Source organism: Caloenas nicobarica, chromosome 2, assembly GCF_036013445.1.
Source record: "Caloenas nicobarica isolate bCalNic1 chromosome 2, bCalNic1.hap1, whole genome shotgun sequence".
Classification (NCBI taxonomy): Eukaryota; Metazoa; Chordata; class Aves; order Columbiformes; family Columbidae; genus Caloenas; species Caloenas nicobarica.
In genome coordinates, this window is record NC_088246.1 from 10,429,766 (window position 1) to 10,450,589 (window position 20,824).

Here is a 20,824-nt window from a genome sequence, read left to right on the forward strand (position 1 = left end):
TTTGTAGACTGAGAAACCTAACTTTTGGAGTCTACTTACAGATATCTTCTAGGTTACAGTTAATGGGGTTTAATTTACGTGGCTGAACATGGACATGTCACACCATTTGAGAAACTGTAGATGAGACATTGCATAAGGATAACAGACATGACACAAGGCCTAAAGATTTGTACCCCGTTGGATCAGCATCTTAAGCTCAGACAGGATATATGAGGCCATCCTAAAGCTATTAATTTCACTGGCAACCAACTACCAACTTTTGGCCATTGCGCAGCTCTCTTGTGCCACCGCAGTGACCAGCTCTTTGCTAAAAACACCTAGTTCACATGGAGGCAGCTACATGAAGACACTTGCGTCTTAATCTACAATTTCACAGAATCATGCCCAGATAACTTGATTCAATGCGTCAGTGTAGGTTTCTAGTGATATCTGAGGTGCCCCAAGGACACTCAGGCCAGCACCCAGGAGGGCACAAGTCTCCCATAGAGCTCATGTTTACTGACTAGCTCTGTGTGGGTACCTTGAATACTTTACACATTTCAAATGGCACTGGATTCCCATGTTTAAATGACTGAGTTGAGAGCAAAATATCATATCTATGTGGATTATTTAAACAGCGACCAATAGTAGAGTGGCATGTCATCTCACAGACTTCTATTTATCTCACAGCGGCCCTGTGATTAATGAATCACAGAATCACGGAATGTTAGGGATTGGAAGGGACCTCGAAAGATCATCCAGTCCAATCCCCCCGCTGGAGCAAGTGAAGATCTATGAATGAAGATCTACTACTTTTGTTGTTTTTCAGAGGGGCATTGAAAGCTTGGAAAAATAAGACTCACATCTTACCTAATTCCTTCCACCTTCTGTTTCTTTTTAGCCAGATACTTCTGAAGGAACAGAATCAACAAATGAAGGCTGGAAACAAGGAATACGGATGCCTTTGGGTTGTCTGAATCCAGGCATCACAGAGCAGAGCGAATCTCCCAACAATTAACCTCGCACATTCTACCTGGATCATCATTCTTTTCCTTCTTGATTTAGACTGATTTTTTTTTTTCCATACAAAGCACTACACAGAACTACACTGAAGTAAGAAAGTGAAGAACTCCTGAGTAGCAAATGTGGAGCAGTCTGAAGATTGTGAAGAACTGCAAGTTGTTTATCATTATTTTGCCCACAGGTTGTCTGCACAAAATGGAACTCTTAGATCTGAATTCTGAAATAAAATTCATTTATTCCAGAGCACTACTTGTATATACATTATCAATACGGATAATGTACACATCCAGAGCAAATACCCTCTGCACAGGTGTTCCCATCCTTGGTGCACATCCCCTGGCTGTTCTCTGGCTGCACACTCTGCCCTCAAATGCTTTGCTGTCCTTTGGAGGAAAACCAAAGCACAGAGGTAAGCAGGTTGCTTTAATATATACCATGACCCATAGACACAGCTACAGTAGACAGGTTTTGACAGATGTTCACTGCAAAAAGTTTTCTGCCAAATGTTTAAAATACCTATATGTATCTATGGTATACATAAATAACAACATACAGTACTAACCCTGTTAAGATGACTTTATTTTGCAGAGATGCAAGAAGAGAAAGTATGGACATAACAAATTGAGCTGCTCATGTGTTCATACAGAACAAAAAGGTATCCCATTGCCCTAAATTATAGCAATCTGCTTTTTGTTTGGACAAAAGGATGCAGTTTTGTTAATCTAGAATGTCCAAGTTGCTTCAATTGTTGGAATTTTTTAAACTAGTAATTTATTAAGTGCAGTGTCAAGGTGTATTGCTACCAAGGACTTTAAAAGCTGTTTTTAGATAGATAAGACAGGTACAAGAGTAAGATATGATAAAATTGCGAGCTTAAAGCTAATGTTAAGCCAGAAATTACATCAGTTATGTAATCAGCAAAAAATAATCTATTATTTTAAGACTGGTTAAGAAAGCAAACACAAAGTAAAGACAACACGATATTATTTGAAGCCTTCCCAAGATGAAATCTTTTACATGAATTGGCAATCTTGTTCCACCTTGTCAAGGTGATTATGAATATGAAAGGGGTAAGGAAATGCTAACAAGGCATTATTCTCTGAGAATGCGTTGAATGTAGTGTTACAACTTTGCAGCATATAAAAAGCATATCAGCTTTGCTTCTTAATTTATTATGAGACAAATCTGTGACTTCTTGCTATAATTTCAATGTCAAACATAGTCAAAAAAAGTGGGCAAACTGGGCTCTTTCTCATTTCAGTCTAATCTTAGAGTCTACAATAACCATCATCTTATCAAAATTTAATATTGTTTAAACTCTATGCCACACTGTCAACCCATCATCAAAGCAGTTTTAAGGATATAACATGACAGCTGTCTACCAGTGGGCAGCAACTTCAGAAAGTGCGGTCAGGTAATCTTGTGCAATTCAGTCAAAATGGAAAGTTCCCAGTGCACAAATAGCTATAATAGAAGCTCCCACATCGTAACAAAGACAAAACCCAGCATTTCCCTTCTGTAAAAGTACTAAGGGATTTTAAATGGGCTAAAATACTTCTAATTAAAGCTTCAGATAAATTGCAGCCACCCTGTCCATGTCCATATACCTTCCCAGGTAGTACCGATTCAGTCTAGGCTCAGCGATGGGAAGAACAGGAATAACAATCTGCTGTGGAAGAAGCAATAGCAGAGACCTGTCAGCTGAAGTCTGATCAGCTCAGGCAGATTCATCCACGTGGTACCACATGATGAAAACAATCTCAGCTCTGCAAATAGTGCAGCTCGCTAGTGTGGCATGACGCTCAAACTAAAAATCTCCGCTCTTTAGTACTGCCGCAGCAATGTTACTTCTGGATTCAGAGGTAGGACAGTTGAGCCGGAGGGTCCCTACCTCACTGTTCGTTGTATCACGCAGACACATGTCCCACATCGGCTGAATAACCATTATCAGTTTCTGGCAACACCTGTAGCTCCCATGCTGTCTCCAAGGCAGCAACCAGAAACAATCTGGCTTAATTTATGAGCAGGGACTTAGAACACTTTAAGATGGTCTGGCCCTAAGTCCACATTGAAAAGAACACTTTAAGCAGGAAGATTAACTTGGATCAATACACATTATCATGGAGCAATTTTCACTTCCTATCATGTTTGTTAAATGCTATTTTTTTCAGGATGGAAAAGAGCACAGAAGTCTTGCACTCCTTTAATTTTCAGGGTGACTCCTTTAGAAGTTTTCAACAGACCTGATCCCAAAACACATGGAAGTCAGTAAACTGTTGCGGTTGCCCCAAAAAGCTTTCAACCAGCACTGTATTTACTCAGGAGAATTCATATCACCAAACTAGTGAACTCCTCTCCTAAGCAGCAAAGTATGGCAAAAAGAACCACTACATAAACAAGAGAGCCAAAGTCTGCTGAAGCAACTATGCAAGGACTGATGGGCTCCGTTAAATTATCATGTACTTCCAAAGAATCTTCACTCTAAATTTGGCTCTGACATTTACTTAATGTGTTGCCTGTCATTTCCCCATTTCTAAAGGAGGAATGGTACTTTACTCAAGACTCTCATAGGGAAAATTAATATTTTCAGGGCACTTTAAAAATTAAAATAGCTATATATGTTTGCCAAGCTACCCATCTGGATTGTGGGCACACTGACTGAGAGCATTTTTGTTGCTGTGGACTGTGCATATATTCTCAGTTTCAGGTTTTTTTTCATTGGTTGCTTAATAAAATGTGTGGCCATAGATTACTAACGTAATCTATGAGATACATATATTTGCATAGGAAAAATATGTTGCTTTTATTTCAGGCGTAGAAAGGTGGCTGCTTACAGGAAAGAGCAGATTCTAGGAATACAAACACTGGCTGTGTTTTGTTTTTTTTTCTTTTTCTTTTTCTCTTTTTATCCTGAGCCTAGCAGAGAGAGAAGCCAGTTTGCAAGCTTATCCACTGAAGCCTAAAGGGGCTGGTTCAGTACAGCTGACTATCTGCTAAACAGATCATCTAGCTCTGATTATAGACTGCTGGTACTGTTGTTGGATGGACATGATACCAACTTGTCTAAACACACGCCAAACTTCTTTCTGTTGAATGGCTACAGATGCCACTCTTGTACAGAAAGTATATTCCAGCATTGAAAAGCACTCTGGCTATTGAATTTCATGAGACGGCACAGCTGCAGCAGCAGTGCTATGTGACAGAGTTGTGTATTTTTGTAACACATATGCAACTTATAAGGAGATAAACAGTGTCTGATATGACAACAGGACATGCACCAAGCCCATAGTCATAGCTGTAAGTTTTCTAGTACACACGTATGCTACTCTGTATTCTGTTCGTCTGTCATCCGTAGCTTTCAAATCACTGTGCAAAGGATATTGAGAAAACGATCAAGAACTTAAAATGTAATCATCCAAATTAAAGTGTACATACATGGTACTACAGCCTGTGAGCGATTTTTCTGGATGTTTTCCTCCTGCTGTGCGACGTTGGTGGCATTGGGTTCAGCCTGATAAGCACACAGAGCTTCCCACTCCTTCTCCAGACGATTCTTGTTTTTCAGATGATCTTCCATGTAGGACTGGAAATAAAGAATACTTTAATAAGCATTGACTTATCCAAGCTCAAAGGTAAGCTAAAAGAATGTATTTCAGGATGAAAAGCAGAATGGGAAGACTTAACGTATAATTCAGGGCTTTTCCAAATAAGGACTTGCTCACAACTCATTTCCAGCTTTCCAAACTGTCGAAAGCTCAGATACTTTGACTTTATCCTAACAGAAGGGAAGAACGGTCAGGAGTGAAAAATCAGAGCACGGGAATCCTGAGCTCTGGGGACAAATCACACTCAGTTTCACAGCTAATTCATTCACCTAACAGAGTGAACTTCAAGTTTATTTGTGCTACACAAAATGAGAACACTAACATGTACCAGTGCTAACAGAAAAGAAATGTCTGAAAGCCCCAGCTACTGAGCTTCAGGAGAAAACTATTGCTTCTTCAGTACCTAGAAAGTGTAATCCCAAATGCCTCTTTCATCAGGCAATGAAAAAAGAAACAAAAGTCCATTCATAAAAATTACTGACTACAACAACAGCTCATATCGAACCAAAGGCTTTTACAAATAAAGTTCAAGCACATACGCAAGTCACAACAGTGATACAGCTGCTAAGGAGAATTAAAAAATTGCCAGGCTGAAGTGTCATGGCTGAAGCACCAGGTCATTAGGAACTTGTCCTGCACAGGGACTGGCACAGAGAGGGTCTTGAACTGAGAAGGTGTTAATTAATATTAATATATGTTGTTAAAGATTGTACCTGGCATTCAGTAAAGTCACCTGTGTTAAGAGAAACATGACCAAAGAAAAATGAACTGGTCGTGGCAGGAATGATGGCCCATCAGAGTATATTGGTGCAGGTCTTAAGTTTTTGCAGATCTCCCAAGGCCAGAGACTCAGTACAGCAGTGAATCGGGAATTCAGTTCCAAAGGTATGCCGAAAGTGAACTAAAACCCTATTCCTTCATCCCATGGACCTGAAAATCATCCAGGTAGATGAGGGGAAGAGAGCAGGAAGGGGAAAACCAGAAAACCAGAAATCTTTCCCTCCCTTTAACATGAAAATTAAGAAAGTGATCACCTCGTACTGTCAGCCTACTTATAGAGCCAATTTGGCTTTCAGAGCCTGTATTCTCCTCCTACAATAAGCAACAGAATAATCTCACATTACAGCCAGTCTGTATTTGTAAATTGACCTCCATACTACCTTTACAAGGCAGGTTGAAGTTAACATCCTTAAACATTAAAAAAGGGACAGACTGTTTAGGGGACAGGCTCAGGTTCTGGAGGGGGTCAGGAGCAGAGCTGTGGTTGCACCTGGCCCAAACCTCAGTCAAGGCAGTTCCTGCCGGAGCACTCACCGATACAGCCCCATCTGTAGCAACACTTGTCTAGAAAACACTCCTGGAAAGGATTCACTCTAAATTATAAAAAGCAGCTTAATTGCTTAGAAAACCTTTTCCGTAGACAATCTCTCTCTCTCGTGCCCTTTCAGCAGGTTTAGCAGAAGGTGCAAAAAGCTCGCGGCTTGTCTTCTGCCAAATGGGAGCTCTGCTAAAGCTGTCGCTCCGCCGCGCCCCCAGCCCCCCAGGCAGGCAGGGTGCTGCTCTCTCTTGCAGCTCGAACGGGTTTGCGGTTACAAAAGAGCCCCTGACACGCAGCTTTGTTTTGTGCAGGGTTTGTCGGGTGTGTGTGTCTTTACGCAAGATTTGTAAATCAAACCTGCTACTGAAAAGCAATTCAAGAAGCGATGCTTCCAGAAAGGATATCTTTAAGGATATAGAAATAGATCACTTTAGAAGAAAGGTTTCTAAAGGAGGAAAAAAAATAGTGGTGGCCTAGATACAATCAAAACACCTGCTGTGTGATTGCTTCTTTTCTGTAACGAAGGAAAAAAGCATCGCAGTGGACAAAGCTGTGACCTGACGGATGGGAAGCTGGGAGAGCCATGCGTGTTAGGGGAGCCGGCCAGCTAACGTGTTTCCAGCCTTAACCTGCAAGTTAATGGGAGGAAACTATCTTCTGGTAGCTTGTTTGTCCTTGCAAAAGACTGTTGCTACTGGGGAAATGAGGGAGGCTAAAGATCCCGTTATTTTCTCCTAATAAACCTGTGCCTGGACATGTACACTGAACACAATAAGCGCAAAAAAACCCCAACGATAATCCATCCTAAGTAGAGAATAGTTAGGATATAAGAATTTTTATGAAGCAAAGGAAAAAAATCAGCAAAATCTTACAATACCAGTGAGTCAAGACTCCTGGCCTCAGAGAGGCTCTTTAGCATGCAGCAGGCAGAGATTGGGCAGTCGAGGACCAGCCTGTAGCATCTTCCCATTTTAAACCATAATTTTATAATCTGATTCATTTTGACATGCCCATCACCAATATCCCATAGACTTCAGGGACATTTTATGCAGATGTACAGATCTGTCAATGCTGAATCTCTCCAAAATACTGAAATCCACAAAGCTGTGGGAAAAGGGCCATGAACATTTGATTCCTAAAGCAGGGCTGTATGTAGCGAGGAGCTTCTTCTTGGCTGCAACTTGTCTGTTTGATGATTTCAAGGACTGTATTTTAAAAAGATTTTTAATTTTATTTTTAAATCATCAAATGTGACACAGTTAAGGTAATTTGATTGCTTTCAGTGCACATGAATTTTTAAATAACTCATCTCTCTTTAAAAAGGAACACGCTTTTTATTTTTACCTTCCTTTTTCAAGGGATCCCGAGTGTAAAGAGAAATGAATGTTTAAATGAAAACACACTGAAATCTTTAACCAGACAATGATTTTTTTGTGTAATATCAACACCTGCATCGCATGGATCAGATTCACAGGGCACTTCCTGACAGACCTTGAAAAGGTGTTTGACTATTTGTTCAGAACCATGGAAGGTTCTGCACAATGCGAACACCTGCTCTACACACATTTTAAAAAAGCTACCAGGAAACAAGCTTGTTTTAAAACATTCGGAAGTCACACAATTCCCTCAGAGTTAAGTAATCTTTCATTTACAGTCCTTCAGAGCCCCTACTCTCATCCCCATTTTGTTAAACAGAAGCTTCGTGATTTTGAAACACTCTCTTGGGAGGTGCTGGATGTACATTAAATTGAGTGGAACTTCTGATATTTTAAAGATTGTGTGTCTACTCAAATCCACTCCTTAATTAGGATGTTTTCATGAGGCATTCTGCAGTGTTTGCCTGGTACAAAAGGAATTCATTACCAACGTGTCAAACATGCACATGATTTTCCTTGTCCCAGAGCAGCAGGTAAAATAAATAGAGGTTGTCACCACTGTTATTGTAACGCTTCTCAAAGCCTGCTAGAAAAGGCAGAGGTCTGGTCTCACCAATATGTCCACATCAAGACAAATCCTGTAAACCCAGCTACATGCTAATATTTAAACAAACAGTGTCTGCTTGGCCAGATCTCCTGATGTACCTTAAATTTCATTGTCTTAATCTTCCTTCCACAGGGCCCCACCTGCAAGGACTCTTCTAAGCACGGATGATACCCATTACCAAACTTTATGGGAACAAGGAGGCTGAATCAACATTATGTGGAGAGAGTGATGTGTTGTAACCGTCTATTATTATTGTACGAGACATGACAGTTGTAAGGCAAAAGATGAGCTTTCAGCCAGAGGACGAAAAACTGTCCCAGGGACAACGAATCTCTGGCAAAAAGAAGCAGTGCCAGTGGCAAATATTAAGACAGAGTCAACGTGCCTGAACAGTGGAACAGGCTGCCCAAGGAAGTGGTGGAGTCACCATCCCTGGCAATTTTTAAAAGACGTATAGATGAGGCTCTTAGGGACATGGTTTAGTGCTAGATTTAGGTTATGGTTGGACTCCATGATCTTAAGGGTCTCTTCCAAACAAAATGATTCTATGGTTCTAAAGACAGAGCAGAGTGGCCTGGCTTGACTTTGGTAAAGCTTCCTGGGTGCTTGGTTGATGTTCTAACATGGTGTCAAACCACTTTGCTTTTCTTTTTTTCTTTACTCAAGGAGAGGCATCCAGTGCGTGCTCTGTGACGAAATTAAGGTTAACAAATATAACAATTAAATCCTAACTGCCTGGTCAATCTCCAAATACCTTCTTCAGAGATAGTATGGTTTGCATCTGTCAAGATACTTGTTTTAAAACCACCTGTTTTATTAGCTGATATTCAGCTATTACAAAAAGCAATTATTTTTGACAACGTACTTCCAATGCATACTTCTCACAGCTGAGGGTGTCTCTTTTAATAAAAAGATGGGCAGCTGTTAAACTGACAGACCTCGACAGGTCTAATCGAATTTCAAATGTCAGCTGAAGAAGTAGACGGGACATTATCTTAATCCTTGTGAGCAGTGACCACTCAAATCCACACCTTTCACCTAACAGCATGAGAGCCTCTGCTTTCAAACCCTGGTTGCTTTTTCCAGAGACGCAGAGGGCCAGTGCTGCTTCACTGGGTTCCTCTGAAGGAATCTGGATAGCAGAGAATTTGCCTTAGCTATTACGCAGCAAATTGTGCACTAAACAACCATACTTGAAACAGTTAGTTTTGTTATTCTCTTCAACTGACTTAAGTAAAGGCTTTTATTTGGCCTTTGCTCCTTGCTAACTTGTAGGCCACATTGTTCTGGCACAGGACACCCAGCATTTTTGCTATTCCGCTTAAACTTCTTTGTCTTCTTCAGTGCATACTACATTAACTACACGTACGAGGAAAACTTTTCTGCATAAATCAAATTTACTTTCAACACAGCACAAGATTTTCACCTTCATTTTTCTGGCTTAATACCTTATCATTAGTGGCTTCACAGTAAATTTCTCTATTCCCACCCATATTACTTGAAGTGCTATAGGAGTTAGAGACAGGAAGAGTCTATTTGATTTCAGTTTTCCAGGACTTCAAATGATGCCCTGTGTCTTGTACTTCACAAAGAAACATTGCTAATAGGCGTCCTGTATCTAAAGCAGAAGCCTAAAACACAGTTCATGACTATTTCTTGAGACACAAACTGCTCTGAACGACACTTTGTATTCCTGGAAATACTCAAAGATTTTCAATAAGGAATAGGAGTCCTCATTTGAGATGGCTTTTTCACAGGGATGCCAATAGAATTGCTTTTCTATTGTACACTTAATTTGCTACCCATTGTCTCAAATGCATTTATTTCAATCCTAGTCTGTTTACACAGAATCTTGCTGTTCTGCATAATTTCCTCTTGTATATATTTCAGTGTCTTCACAGATCATGAATTAATGGATCTATGCAAACTACAGACATCTCTTCTTGTGACTCTTCAAAGATAATTTAAATTTGTTGCATGTGTTCTCAGGTCTAAGGTTTTCAAACTTTTGAATTACTCCTCTGTCTTCAGTTCTATGCAGAACTTTACACTGTGATACCACTGTAAAAGTCATTAAGTCACTTCCATCCACTTCCAGATCATTATTTAAAAAGTTAAATATAACTGGATCTAACAGCAATTCCTGTACTCTGCCAGACATTACCATACATAGCTTTTGTTCATTACTTTTTGTATATCATCCTGTAGCTACATTTCAATCCACATAATCGTCTTCTAAAACATTGACATTAATTTTTCAATTAACTATTCATGAGAGTTTCAAGGCTTTATTAAAATCTAGATATATTACATCTGTTGTTTTCACTTCATCTACTGGGTTTAGTTAAATAAAAAGCAATCAAGTTTGTCCAGGCAAGATTCATTCTTCATAAAATTATGCACATTCTTACTCATTGTGCAGCTACCCAATGGAAAGGATGGAGGAAATGAGCAAATGCACAAAGGAAAGACTCCAGCCTTCCCCATTCTCTTAAATGAGACCCTCACTCTTACATCCCTTTTATGCCCTTGAAAAATCTCTCACTAGAAAATCAGCAATTTCTTTTTTAATATGTGTTCCATTATTTTCTAGGGCTAGAGTCTAGACTCAGGGAACAGCAATAGAAAGGTTCATTTCACTTCTCCTCTTTCCTTCTCCTCACACCTCTTTTATAAAATTCTGATTACTTTATTCTTCTATTTTGGTGCACCCACACTTGTCCAGATCTGCTCAAATAAAGCTCCTTGTCACTATTAGATTCCTGAGCCATATTCAGACCACGCAGAGCACCACAATAGTTCTTGCCATCTCACATCTCCTAACACAGTTTCATAGCAACAATTAAGTTACTTTGGGCTCTTCCTTGTTTGCAGATGGTCAGTCTTTCTCTCTGAGCTGTCGCGGTGTTCTTGCAGAGATCAAGGCCTGGGAGCTCATCACACATGTTTCCATGAAGAATGTTCACAATGGTGCCCCACGGAAAAGAAAACACAGGAGCAGAGCCAAACTCTGCCCGTATCTTTCCTCTCTCTCTTCCATAACAAAGCAGACCTTAAAGAGAGGATGCACTATCTCAACCAATTTAAGTCTTTCGATCAACTAACACATTAAGAAAAATCACAGTTTTCTCCAACAGTTATAGTTCTGTTGAAGCACCATCGATGTTTCTGATGCTCTGATCCAACCAACATGCAATAATGCAGAGTCTATAGCTGTTACCAAGAGCAGCTCCACCTGTGAAATGTCACTCCAGAACTGTTCTTAAAAGCACTAGCTTTAGTCCCAATGTGGCAAATCAAGTTTTCAATGTTAATTGTAGAGAACTGTGACTTTATTGGGCTACCTACACTGAGTTCATATATATATATATATGTTTATATATAGATGTATATAAAATAAAAATTCTGTTGTGGCAATGCATTGTCAGTATCTCCCAGAATTCATATCTGGAAGAAATCTCAGTAATTTCACATCTGACAATAAAGTCTCACAGACTCTTAATCCTGGGGAGCATTCTGCATCCACTGCCGTCAATGGCAACACTCCTGATTTCACTGGAGCCAGGATTTCATCATCCGATCAGTCAGTCATTTCAGGCTGAAGGCTCCTTTCTCTTTTCTAACTTGTCCTGTGCCACCCCAGATCCCCTGATCTTATCAGCGAGAACTGTCTAAGTTAACTACAAATGAAAAAACCTAGGAAATAAAAACATGGGAATCTGTATTTTGTCTTTATAAAATACACCAAGAAATTATTTTTCCTCCTCAGTGTTTGCAGCCATATTGCTACCAAAATGTGTTTTGATCTAATTTTTCTCGTATTTCTCAGTACGTGTTCACACCAGTGAAAAGAATAGCTTTTACGCTTTTTCAGTTAAGTATTGAAAACTACTACGAGGCTTTACTAGTAATTTGGCACAAAACACTACTAACGTCATATATAACACGGTAGGTGATGAAGAAAAACTAAAAAAACCCAAAACTCAAAAAACCAAACAACCAAACAGAGGGAAGCAATCCTCTGACAAAGCAACTATTCAGCCTGGATGAAAACAGCATCCCTGGATTGTTTTAAATACGTCGTACTATTAGGAAATAAATGAACTTCCGTGGCGATGTCAGCCAACAATAAAAAATGACATCCCATAGTTTCGATTTTATATTTTGAGATGTAAAGATTGTTGTAAATAACTAAGCATGTACACCAGGGATGTCAAACTCATTTTCACCGGGGGCCACATCAGCCTCGCGGTTGCCTTTAAAGGGCCGAATGTAATTTTAGGACTGGATAAATTAAACTACTCCCACATTTATCCAGTCCTAAAATTACATTTGGCCCTTTGAAGGCAACCATGAGGCTGATGTGGCCCCCGGTGAAAATGAGTTTGACATCCCTGACGTACACAGAGACCACTGTCATGCTTTAAGCATGCCATCCAAAATAATTTAAAATTATTGTCCTTGAGTTTCTAGAGAAGTATCATCTTTGCATGAGCAGTGTATGACATTATCTATCAAACCAGACTATCGTGCAACTTTTGTGAGAATGACTGTAATTCGCAAGTACATTAAATGGCCACGTATGTTCTGTTTACCTAAATTAATATACCCTTGATGCAGGGTATATCACTGCCTGCCCCTCTCTTAATGCTCTGATAATAGAGTTTTGTAACTTGTAAAAGGATTACTTCAATCCAATCAGCAGGTGCTGGGATCAGCGTGTGTCAGACAAACACTCACTAATCCCTTTTCTTACAGCTCCCAGCTGCCAAAGGTGCTCAATGAAATCCCAATGAAATGGCTGAATACAACCTGGTGTGGACTGCTGCAGGTTTTCAGCTCTGGAGGAAATCTTGGAAAATACACGTGATGCCAAGCATTGCTTGAATTGGGAATGATGGAAGCAGGTATGCTTTTGAAAGGAAACACAGCTAAGAAATTAAACATTAAAAAAAAAATTAGAATGCTTTATTACGAAATATTTACTCTATTTACTCTGGCTCTCTAAATATGGCAGAAGATGAAGAAATTAACTCTACAAATAATTCCCTCTTAAGGATTATCAGCTACTTAATGGTGTCTTCTAGGTCTTAAAATACAACCACCCCCATCTCCTCCTCCTTATTCCCTTTCTTGAAATCTAAACGATGCCTATGAAGTTTCACCTCTGCAATTACTTTGCTTTAAATAAACTTCAACGAAAAGGAGAAGATGACTACCATAAAAGGAGTATAATTTGCTCCCTTACAGTCTCTGTATTTCTATAGCTCCTTCTGTCCAACTGTCTGAAAGGACTCAGATCACTTCTGCAGGGGAGGTGACTGTCGCTGGTATCACTGCCACTTCACAAACGGGAAATGAAAGGGCAGAAACATCAAAATGAATTTCCCAGGGTCACAGAATATGCTCCTAAACCACTTATTTTTCATGGGAATTCAGAACTTAGTCTTCTTGACCACTGTTTTTTCCTTTTTCCGTGATCACGTCTATAGAAAGGGCTAAAGGTTGTGCAGCTTTCATGAATTCACATCTGATAACATTTTTGTAATTAGAGCATACCAAATGTTCTGACTCCAATGGAATTAGAACAGGTTTTGGTTTGGGGGTTTTGTTTAGAAGCACAGGGTTTAAGTGGTTGATGAGTAAAGGTATTTAATTTACACACATGGTAGATTCTGTTTATACAAAGACATGCCAAACTAAATAATAAAGCTTTGAAAGATGAATCAGCCAAAATCAGTTTCCAGGCTTTCTGTGCTTCTTACGGCAGATTTCACAATAAAAATCTTAAATAATAAATAGCCTTTAAATAAGGGAAGAATGTTATTTCAAAAAATGGAGGGCTAAACCTCTTAGCCTAATACTGCCATTTTACAGCATGGGATATGTTGTGACATTTATTGAAACCAAAAATAAATCCAAACCAAAAAAACCCCAAACCTCCCCACTAAAGACAACTCTGCAGGATAGGAAGTGACGCCAAGAACAGTGTCAATTGAGTTTCTCAACTGAGACATTTTGGGAAGTGCTTCTGGTAGCTTTGTTAAAAAGTATAAGTACAAGCTACATAGCTGGATAAAAAGTAGCAGAAAAATTGCAAAAAACATACAGATCAAGTCCTTTGACTCTTTGTGATATTAATAAATATTGACACTCAACTCCGTTCTCACAGGAAACTGCTATTTTCTTCTTACACATGAAACCTATTTTTGAGATTCTCTCTTCTTCTCACTTCACTTTTTTACTAATGGTTTGAACGTCATACCACAATCCAAGACATATTTGTGGTTCATTTATATGCCTGCTAATGATGCTGTATGCCTGAAATGAAAACCTTAAAAATATATTACTGCACACTAATTACCTAGCTGAAAACACAAAACCAAATTCCCTGCCTTCTTCCCCTCTGAGCCTCGCTAACTCAATTAAACATCTAAATTTGGGTTCCCGGTTGGGTACCATATTTGCGGATTTAGATTTTAATGAATTAAAGTCTATGTTTCTTTTCAGAGCACTTGTACAGTCATCTTCATTCACTATATATTAAAAAAATTACCAAGAGATAAATATAGAAATCTGAAAACGTCATGTTTAAAAATAATCTTCTCTTCAAGCATGGTCAAGTTCTTCAGAGATAATGAGACTAGGAAAACCCAGGCAACCATGACCAAGTACATCAAAGTGATACAGCACATGATGTGATTTATAGATAGTCTGGTAAATTATGCCTCTGCTAGACAGTGGCCATCTTGAGGGTAGAAAGGAAAATATTATTTCTACAGACATAACAGCCCTACTAGAGCAAACGGATAAACAGTAATACTCTTACTACTCTTCTTAGATACGTGAATAAAAGTGAAAAGATGCTTCTCTAGGAGAAAATCATGACTTATAAAGGAAAAACTCTAGTTTTCAGTGTTTTTTGGGGGGAAAAAAAGGTATCAAAGTTGATAATGAGAGTCAACACACAGAGCAAAACATAGTAAGAAAGGAACACAGACAGGTTTATGTATGTGAAAACTGACAATATGCAATAGGAAATCCAAGAAGTCTAGTAATCCACACTATATCTACAGCCTCATGGCAGAACATGCGTAAGCACAAGTGATTTTATGAAGACATGCCTGACCCCTATCCCTTCCACGTCGCACTCATGGCCATGTCGCACCAACATGCAGCAGGAGACTGAGCGATGGCTGGCCATGAAAAAGATGCAGCTGGCATCTACCCAGCTCCTAGATCTACAGAAGTGTCCCGTTTTTTAGGTAACCTTTTATCTATGCTCCATGCGATTTTCAGCTGAGGTTGGACTAGCTCAGTGATTCTCAAACTCTCAAATGTTTTTCTCATGACGCATTCAAAAGGGATTGTGAAGTGATGGTAGAAAAGCTTTAGAAGTGCGTAAGATGAAGACACACTCCCTACCCCTGGGACTGCTGGGTTTCTATGGAAGCCGGTAAGGGATAACACTTTAAAGAAGTTTGAGGAACACTGGTCTAATCCACAGATGAGAATATTTGAAGTGACAGAAGGCAAAATAAGAACGAGGGAAAAACAATGTGAAAGAGGACACAAAAAGAAGCCAAGAACAGACTGTAGAGGTCAACAAAGAAGTGAAACGATGAAAGAAGACACTGTATTGCAAAGAAAGAAAATCAGAAAAACAAAAACCAGAATACAGCAAGTGAATAAAATGTTATGGGAAGAAGCAAATTTTGGTCTTAAGTGGTAACTATTAACATTTCTTTGTGTGCTGTTTCTTTTCCTTGGAACACTTCCCTTCACATGCTGAACCAAGGAGAAAACACTGAGGGAGTGACATTAGTAGTAGTTTTGAGTCGACAGTACAAGTACTACTTACTGCTAAACAGGAGGAAAAAGCAAAATAAAGAACCAAAATTTCAGTGCATGTGTGCATGAGCCTGTGTGCAATGGCTAAGGGTCTAGCAGACTGGGAACATATATTCTTGATGAAAACTAGTAACAATTCGGAAGAGACTCAAAAAATGAGTAGATGGCCTCTTTTTCCATCATAGAGGTAACTAACTATAGACTGCACGTCCTCAGTTTGGTTTTCACAAGCTTTTCCAATGTGTATTTCATATCTTTCAGCCAGCTCTCCAAATATGGAATAGTTTGCTCTTAGATAATGAGGCCAAAACTAAACTCACAGAATCAAATCTGACAAACCCAGGTGCAGAACTCCTTTATACTTTCATGTCATACTTTCATGTCTTAAAAAAGACTAATGAGGGACAAAAAAAGGGCAAAAATATTGCCCTTCAATACAACCCTTTTTCTCTTAAAGCCAATATGATTAGTTGTGAGAGCACTGGGAAACCAGAGAATGGGGCTCTACTCCTGGCTCTGCTTCTGACCTTAAGGTTAGTCTTGGTCAAGACAGCTCCTTGTTTGTGCCTGAGCTTCGTGGGCTAAAAAGACAGGATAATGATATTGACCTTTAAAAAGAGCTTTGAACCTACTGATCAAAACTGCTATGTAAGAGTTGGGTTATTATTATTTTGGTTACTGAAGTGAGTTGAAAGGTTCCCAGTGACTTTAATCAAAAGTTCTTATATCAGGTGCCAGAATCCTACCTGAAGGACAAAGTTTCTCAAAATTCAGTTGTAAGGATACGCGAATGGGAAGTCAAATGCTGGTGCATACCCTCAGATACTGCAGAATTTGCTTGACTCCATCAGAACTTTAAATGACAAAAAAGTAATTTCTGGACTTCCAGAAGAAATAATGTATTAGGCACCATTAGTATATTCACTACATTAATAATAATTAGACACTATTTTAATGCTTTCAGTCAAACTGGTCTAACGCAAAGAAAGACATCGATAAGTGAAAGGAGGCAATGACGAAAGAAGAAAGCGCTTTTTGCAGGCAGGTATCACACATGTCCACCTGAGCAGCAGCTGGGCATCCCCCCTGCTGCAAGCCAGCAGTGTCCTGGGGATTTTATGTTCCCGCTTCTGCGTGGTTGCTGTGATTAAACAAACTAACTCTTCTGGGTGCCTCCCTACTAAAGCGGCAGATAAATATCTGCATCAGAAATACTCCTACATTTAGAAAAGCTTTCATTTTGGATTCTGCATTAGCGTCATCCTTGACAAATTCCACCTCTTAAGTTCACCAGCCTACCCCACTGGCATGGTCACCGTCTCTTACTGTTGTGGTCTACATGGTTTGCTATGATTCTTATAGATTAAGAACCCTTGATGTCTTTGACTTCACACATCATTATAATACATACAAAACATGCTTTTAGAATGAAACTGCTTCTTCGGGTCTTGTTACTGCATGCTATTGAACAACTGCTATGTTTAAGCTAAAAACTCTGTGATTCCATCTCATGAATGAAGCCAACACACAATCTCCGGCACTTTCTGCTACAATACCACTCTGTCTGCAAGACTGTTGCAAAGGAACATCTGTAGGACTACAGATAAAAGGTTAATTCTGTAACCTGTAATTTTCTGAGTGAATCCAAGGAAGTTCCAACATGGCCCACACAGAGGAAAAGCTTGGATTAGTCTCATGGTAGAGCAGGTACATGGGGGTTTGTTGCATCAAAGGTATCTTTATACAAAGTCCATCTACTCACACAAATAATGTCTTAATCAAATCATTTAAATGACCTCTATCTATTCCGCTGCTAAGATTTGTCACTGACAAAGAGATGTGACATCTCTTAGATTAGCTTTTTCCTATAATGGGACATGGGCAAATTAATAGTGTTCTTTAACATACATCTCCTCCAGTACTTATGTGGCTGAGACCACCGCAAATTATTTTTTTAAAATTATCACTGCTTTGCTTTTCACCATTTATGTCACTATATATTTGCAATTTCCTCATCCTGAGGAGTGAAAACAGCCTTGTCAGCTTCATTGGTACGCTCCACTCCTGTAAGAGATGAAAATCGCGAATATTGCAAGGAAAAGTTTTAAAATTTAAAATGTCAAGTACTTTTTCATTAACACTTAGAAGACGTGTATGTAATATCTCCACTCACAAACATTTATCTATAATTATATAAGGATACTGTTGCTGTACAGGGTATTTGTACACAAGTGTACATGTGACTATAAAGCACCCACCACTGAATACTCATCTCAAGGCACATGACACTAATAAAAATATATGAAAACTGTAAACATACCACCATTTAAAGGAGTAAGAAGGCCTAACTATATACAAAGTAACGCTGTTAGCAAACATAACTATAGGTTATTTCTGTGTCATAAAAATATCATCAAGATCTAGGGCTTGATTCTGACAGGGCTCCCACCTGGGTGTAATTTCAGTTCTCAGATTTTTCTTCTGTAGCTTTTTTCTGTTGTTATCTCAGTAAACATCTTCACTTTGGTAAGATGGATATTGAACTACCATCCTGCTACACACTCCAGGAATATGAACACAGCAAGCAGCTCGGCATCGGCTCACACATGAACAGCCTTAGCTCCCATAAAATATTCATTCATTTAAAAAATATTTGCACCCTGCTGTCAAACTTAGACAAATTCATACTGAGCTTCAGAAAATAGCTGTTTTAATGGTAAATGATGTTCCAGAAACCTCTTTCAGGCTAAACACTCTCGTCAAAATTATTTTAATAAGAAAGATTAACAATTTCAACATTAGCTGCTAATCCCCTTTCATTTGAAACTGTGCTGATAAAATTCTTTGCTTGTCATTCAAATAGTAAGTAATAATTATAGATTTAGGGCCTCCATCTCTTGCTTCATTAATAGTAAATTGCATGGAAGTCTGAAGCATAAAGTCGGCTTTGATACATCTCAAAATGCAATTTCCATAGCTTTCCTTAGCTATGTACAATTAATTACAGAGTTAATAAGGGGAATATGTTAATGAAAGGGAAATTATTCACTCAGACCACCTGGTCTTATCAAATTTCTTCAATATGTTTGCCTCTTTCTGTGAATTTGGATGACAGCAAGAACACAAATCATGGTGCGCATTGCTATTTCATTTGTATTTTTATTTGCAACCAGCTAAAGTCCACTTAAATTAAATACAAAAAGAATGTAAGAACTAGCAAGTACTAAATAACTGACTATATTTGTTTTCTCAAGTTCAGTACCTTTTTAATTTAAAAAAACCCAAACGCTTAAACAACTTTATAATTACCAGGCTCTCTTCAATGCTCAAAGTATAAATACAATGTGTCCAATGAGACATTGTCATTTTTTAATTTATTTTCTTTAAAGAAATGTGTTGCATGTGCACATATTTAATAAAAGAAGCACAGAAACATGCTTCAATTCCCTACACTCTGACAGCTACTAGAGCTTAGCTGCTATGTGCAGCAGGGTTACTGAATGTTCATGGGAGTATTTTAGATAGTACAAACAGCGCAGTCAGGAGGAGGCAGACCTTCACAGTCATGTTAAAAATAAAGCAGTTGCGATACATAGTCAGAGAAATATCTTTTTAAAGACATGTCAAACCCAGAAGCCATCTTCAAAAGGCATTCTTGGATTTACTACTAACCAGGCTGAGGACAGAAACATTTTAGGACCTGGACGCCAGTCCTCATAGTCATTCCAAAAAGAAAAGAGCAGGGAATAACTCCCAGAGCAGTAACGGGCCATGCTTGAAGGAAGTAATGCTGTGAGCAGTTTGTTACCCCCCCTTCTATTCTTAGCTCAATGCAATGGTACAGCAAGCAGTCAGAAACAAGAGGTAAACGATAATCTTCCCCAGCTATGACAAGGTTTTCCCGGTCAGCTGGGCAACCTAAACCAGCATTAGCACACAAGTTTAGGACAAGAGGATGAGGGAGACACAGCAGCATTGAGAACAAGCCACCAACTAGAAAAAATTAGAAGATATCACTCTAGTCTGCAACAAAACCAGAGTTATGTAAAAGAGAGAAAATCATAGCAAAAGTATGTATTTTATAAAGGCATGTTGGGGCAGAGTTGGAATATTTGAGGACAGTAGACTTCCACATCATCTGGTTTTGACCAAAGAGTAACTTAGTCCTCCTTTACGGAACAGCAAATACTATGCCATCCACAAGTGAGCTTGACAGATTATTTTAATGTTTATCTCCTTATTTAAAAATGTTTTCACAGCTGCGTTGTGGGTGCATATGCGAGATTTGATCATCACAAGAGCATTTTGCCTGTGTCCTACGCATTAACTTTTCCAAATACCACCCAAATTCTGACACCTTACTCCCAAAACACTGCCAAATTAGGGCCTAATCCCAGAAACAGTTGCAGAAAGCAAAGTATACTTTTTTTTGTCTTGCCCTGAGGATGAGAATAAACAGACTTCGTTGAATCAATGGAGCGATTAAGCTGCCTTCATTGCCAACAGCATCTTAACCAGAGCACTTGCAATAACTTCTGCTGGCATAGCCCACGTGAAGAGAATGAGGCCTCCAAAACACCACTGGAGCTGTGGGTATCTTAAACTGCAACTGGTGTAACTAAAAAAAAACCACAGAGCCAGTATGATGCCCTCTCTTTGTAAGTACCACGGAGCGAGTCCCAGTTTCATCCCGAACTGTTACGTGTTTTCACAAGCTCTGCAGTCGTAGTCCCGTTTACGATGTCATTTGATCTCAGCGGTGCACCATGTCTCGCAACCTGCGTGAGCCACTTCTTTACCCCACAGTGAGTGAAAACTCATCTTCTTTTCACATCTGAACTCTGCCGCCAGCTCAGAAATCCTCTATAACATGTATTTGTATTATCTTGGGCCTCCTGCCTGAGAAGTTTTCCTGAACCACTCTCCTTCTAGTATCCTTCTCCTTCCAAATAGGCTTCTCCACCAGTTAGATCCAAAATACGCTTGACTGCTACATCTGCTTCGATGAGTTATCAACAACTCAATGCATGATGTGAGCATGCTCAAGAGGACAAATACAGCAAAG

At 39.2% G+C, this 20,824-nt stretch overlaps 1 protein-coding gene across 1 annotated transcript in view; it reads right to left on the reverse strand.

Annotated features, from left to right (window-relative positions):
- The window catches only part of PTPRN2 (protein tyrosine phosphatase receptor type N2), a 652,409-nt gene that overhangs the window by 56,446 nt on the left and 575,139 nt on the right, over nucleotides 1–20,824 (reverse strand). The window contains 1 exon segment of the mRNA XM_065628527.1: nucleotides 4,438–4,585. Within this exon segment, the coding sequence (XP_065484599.1) occupies nucleotides 4,438–4,585 (148 nt within the window).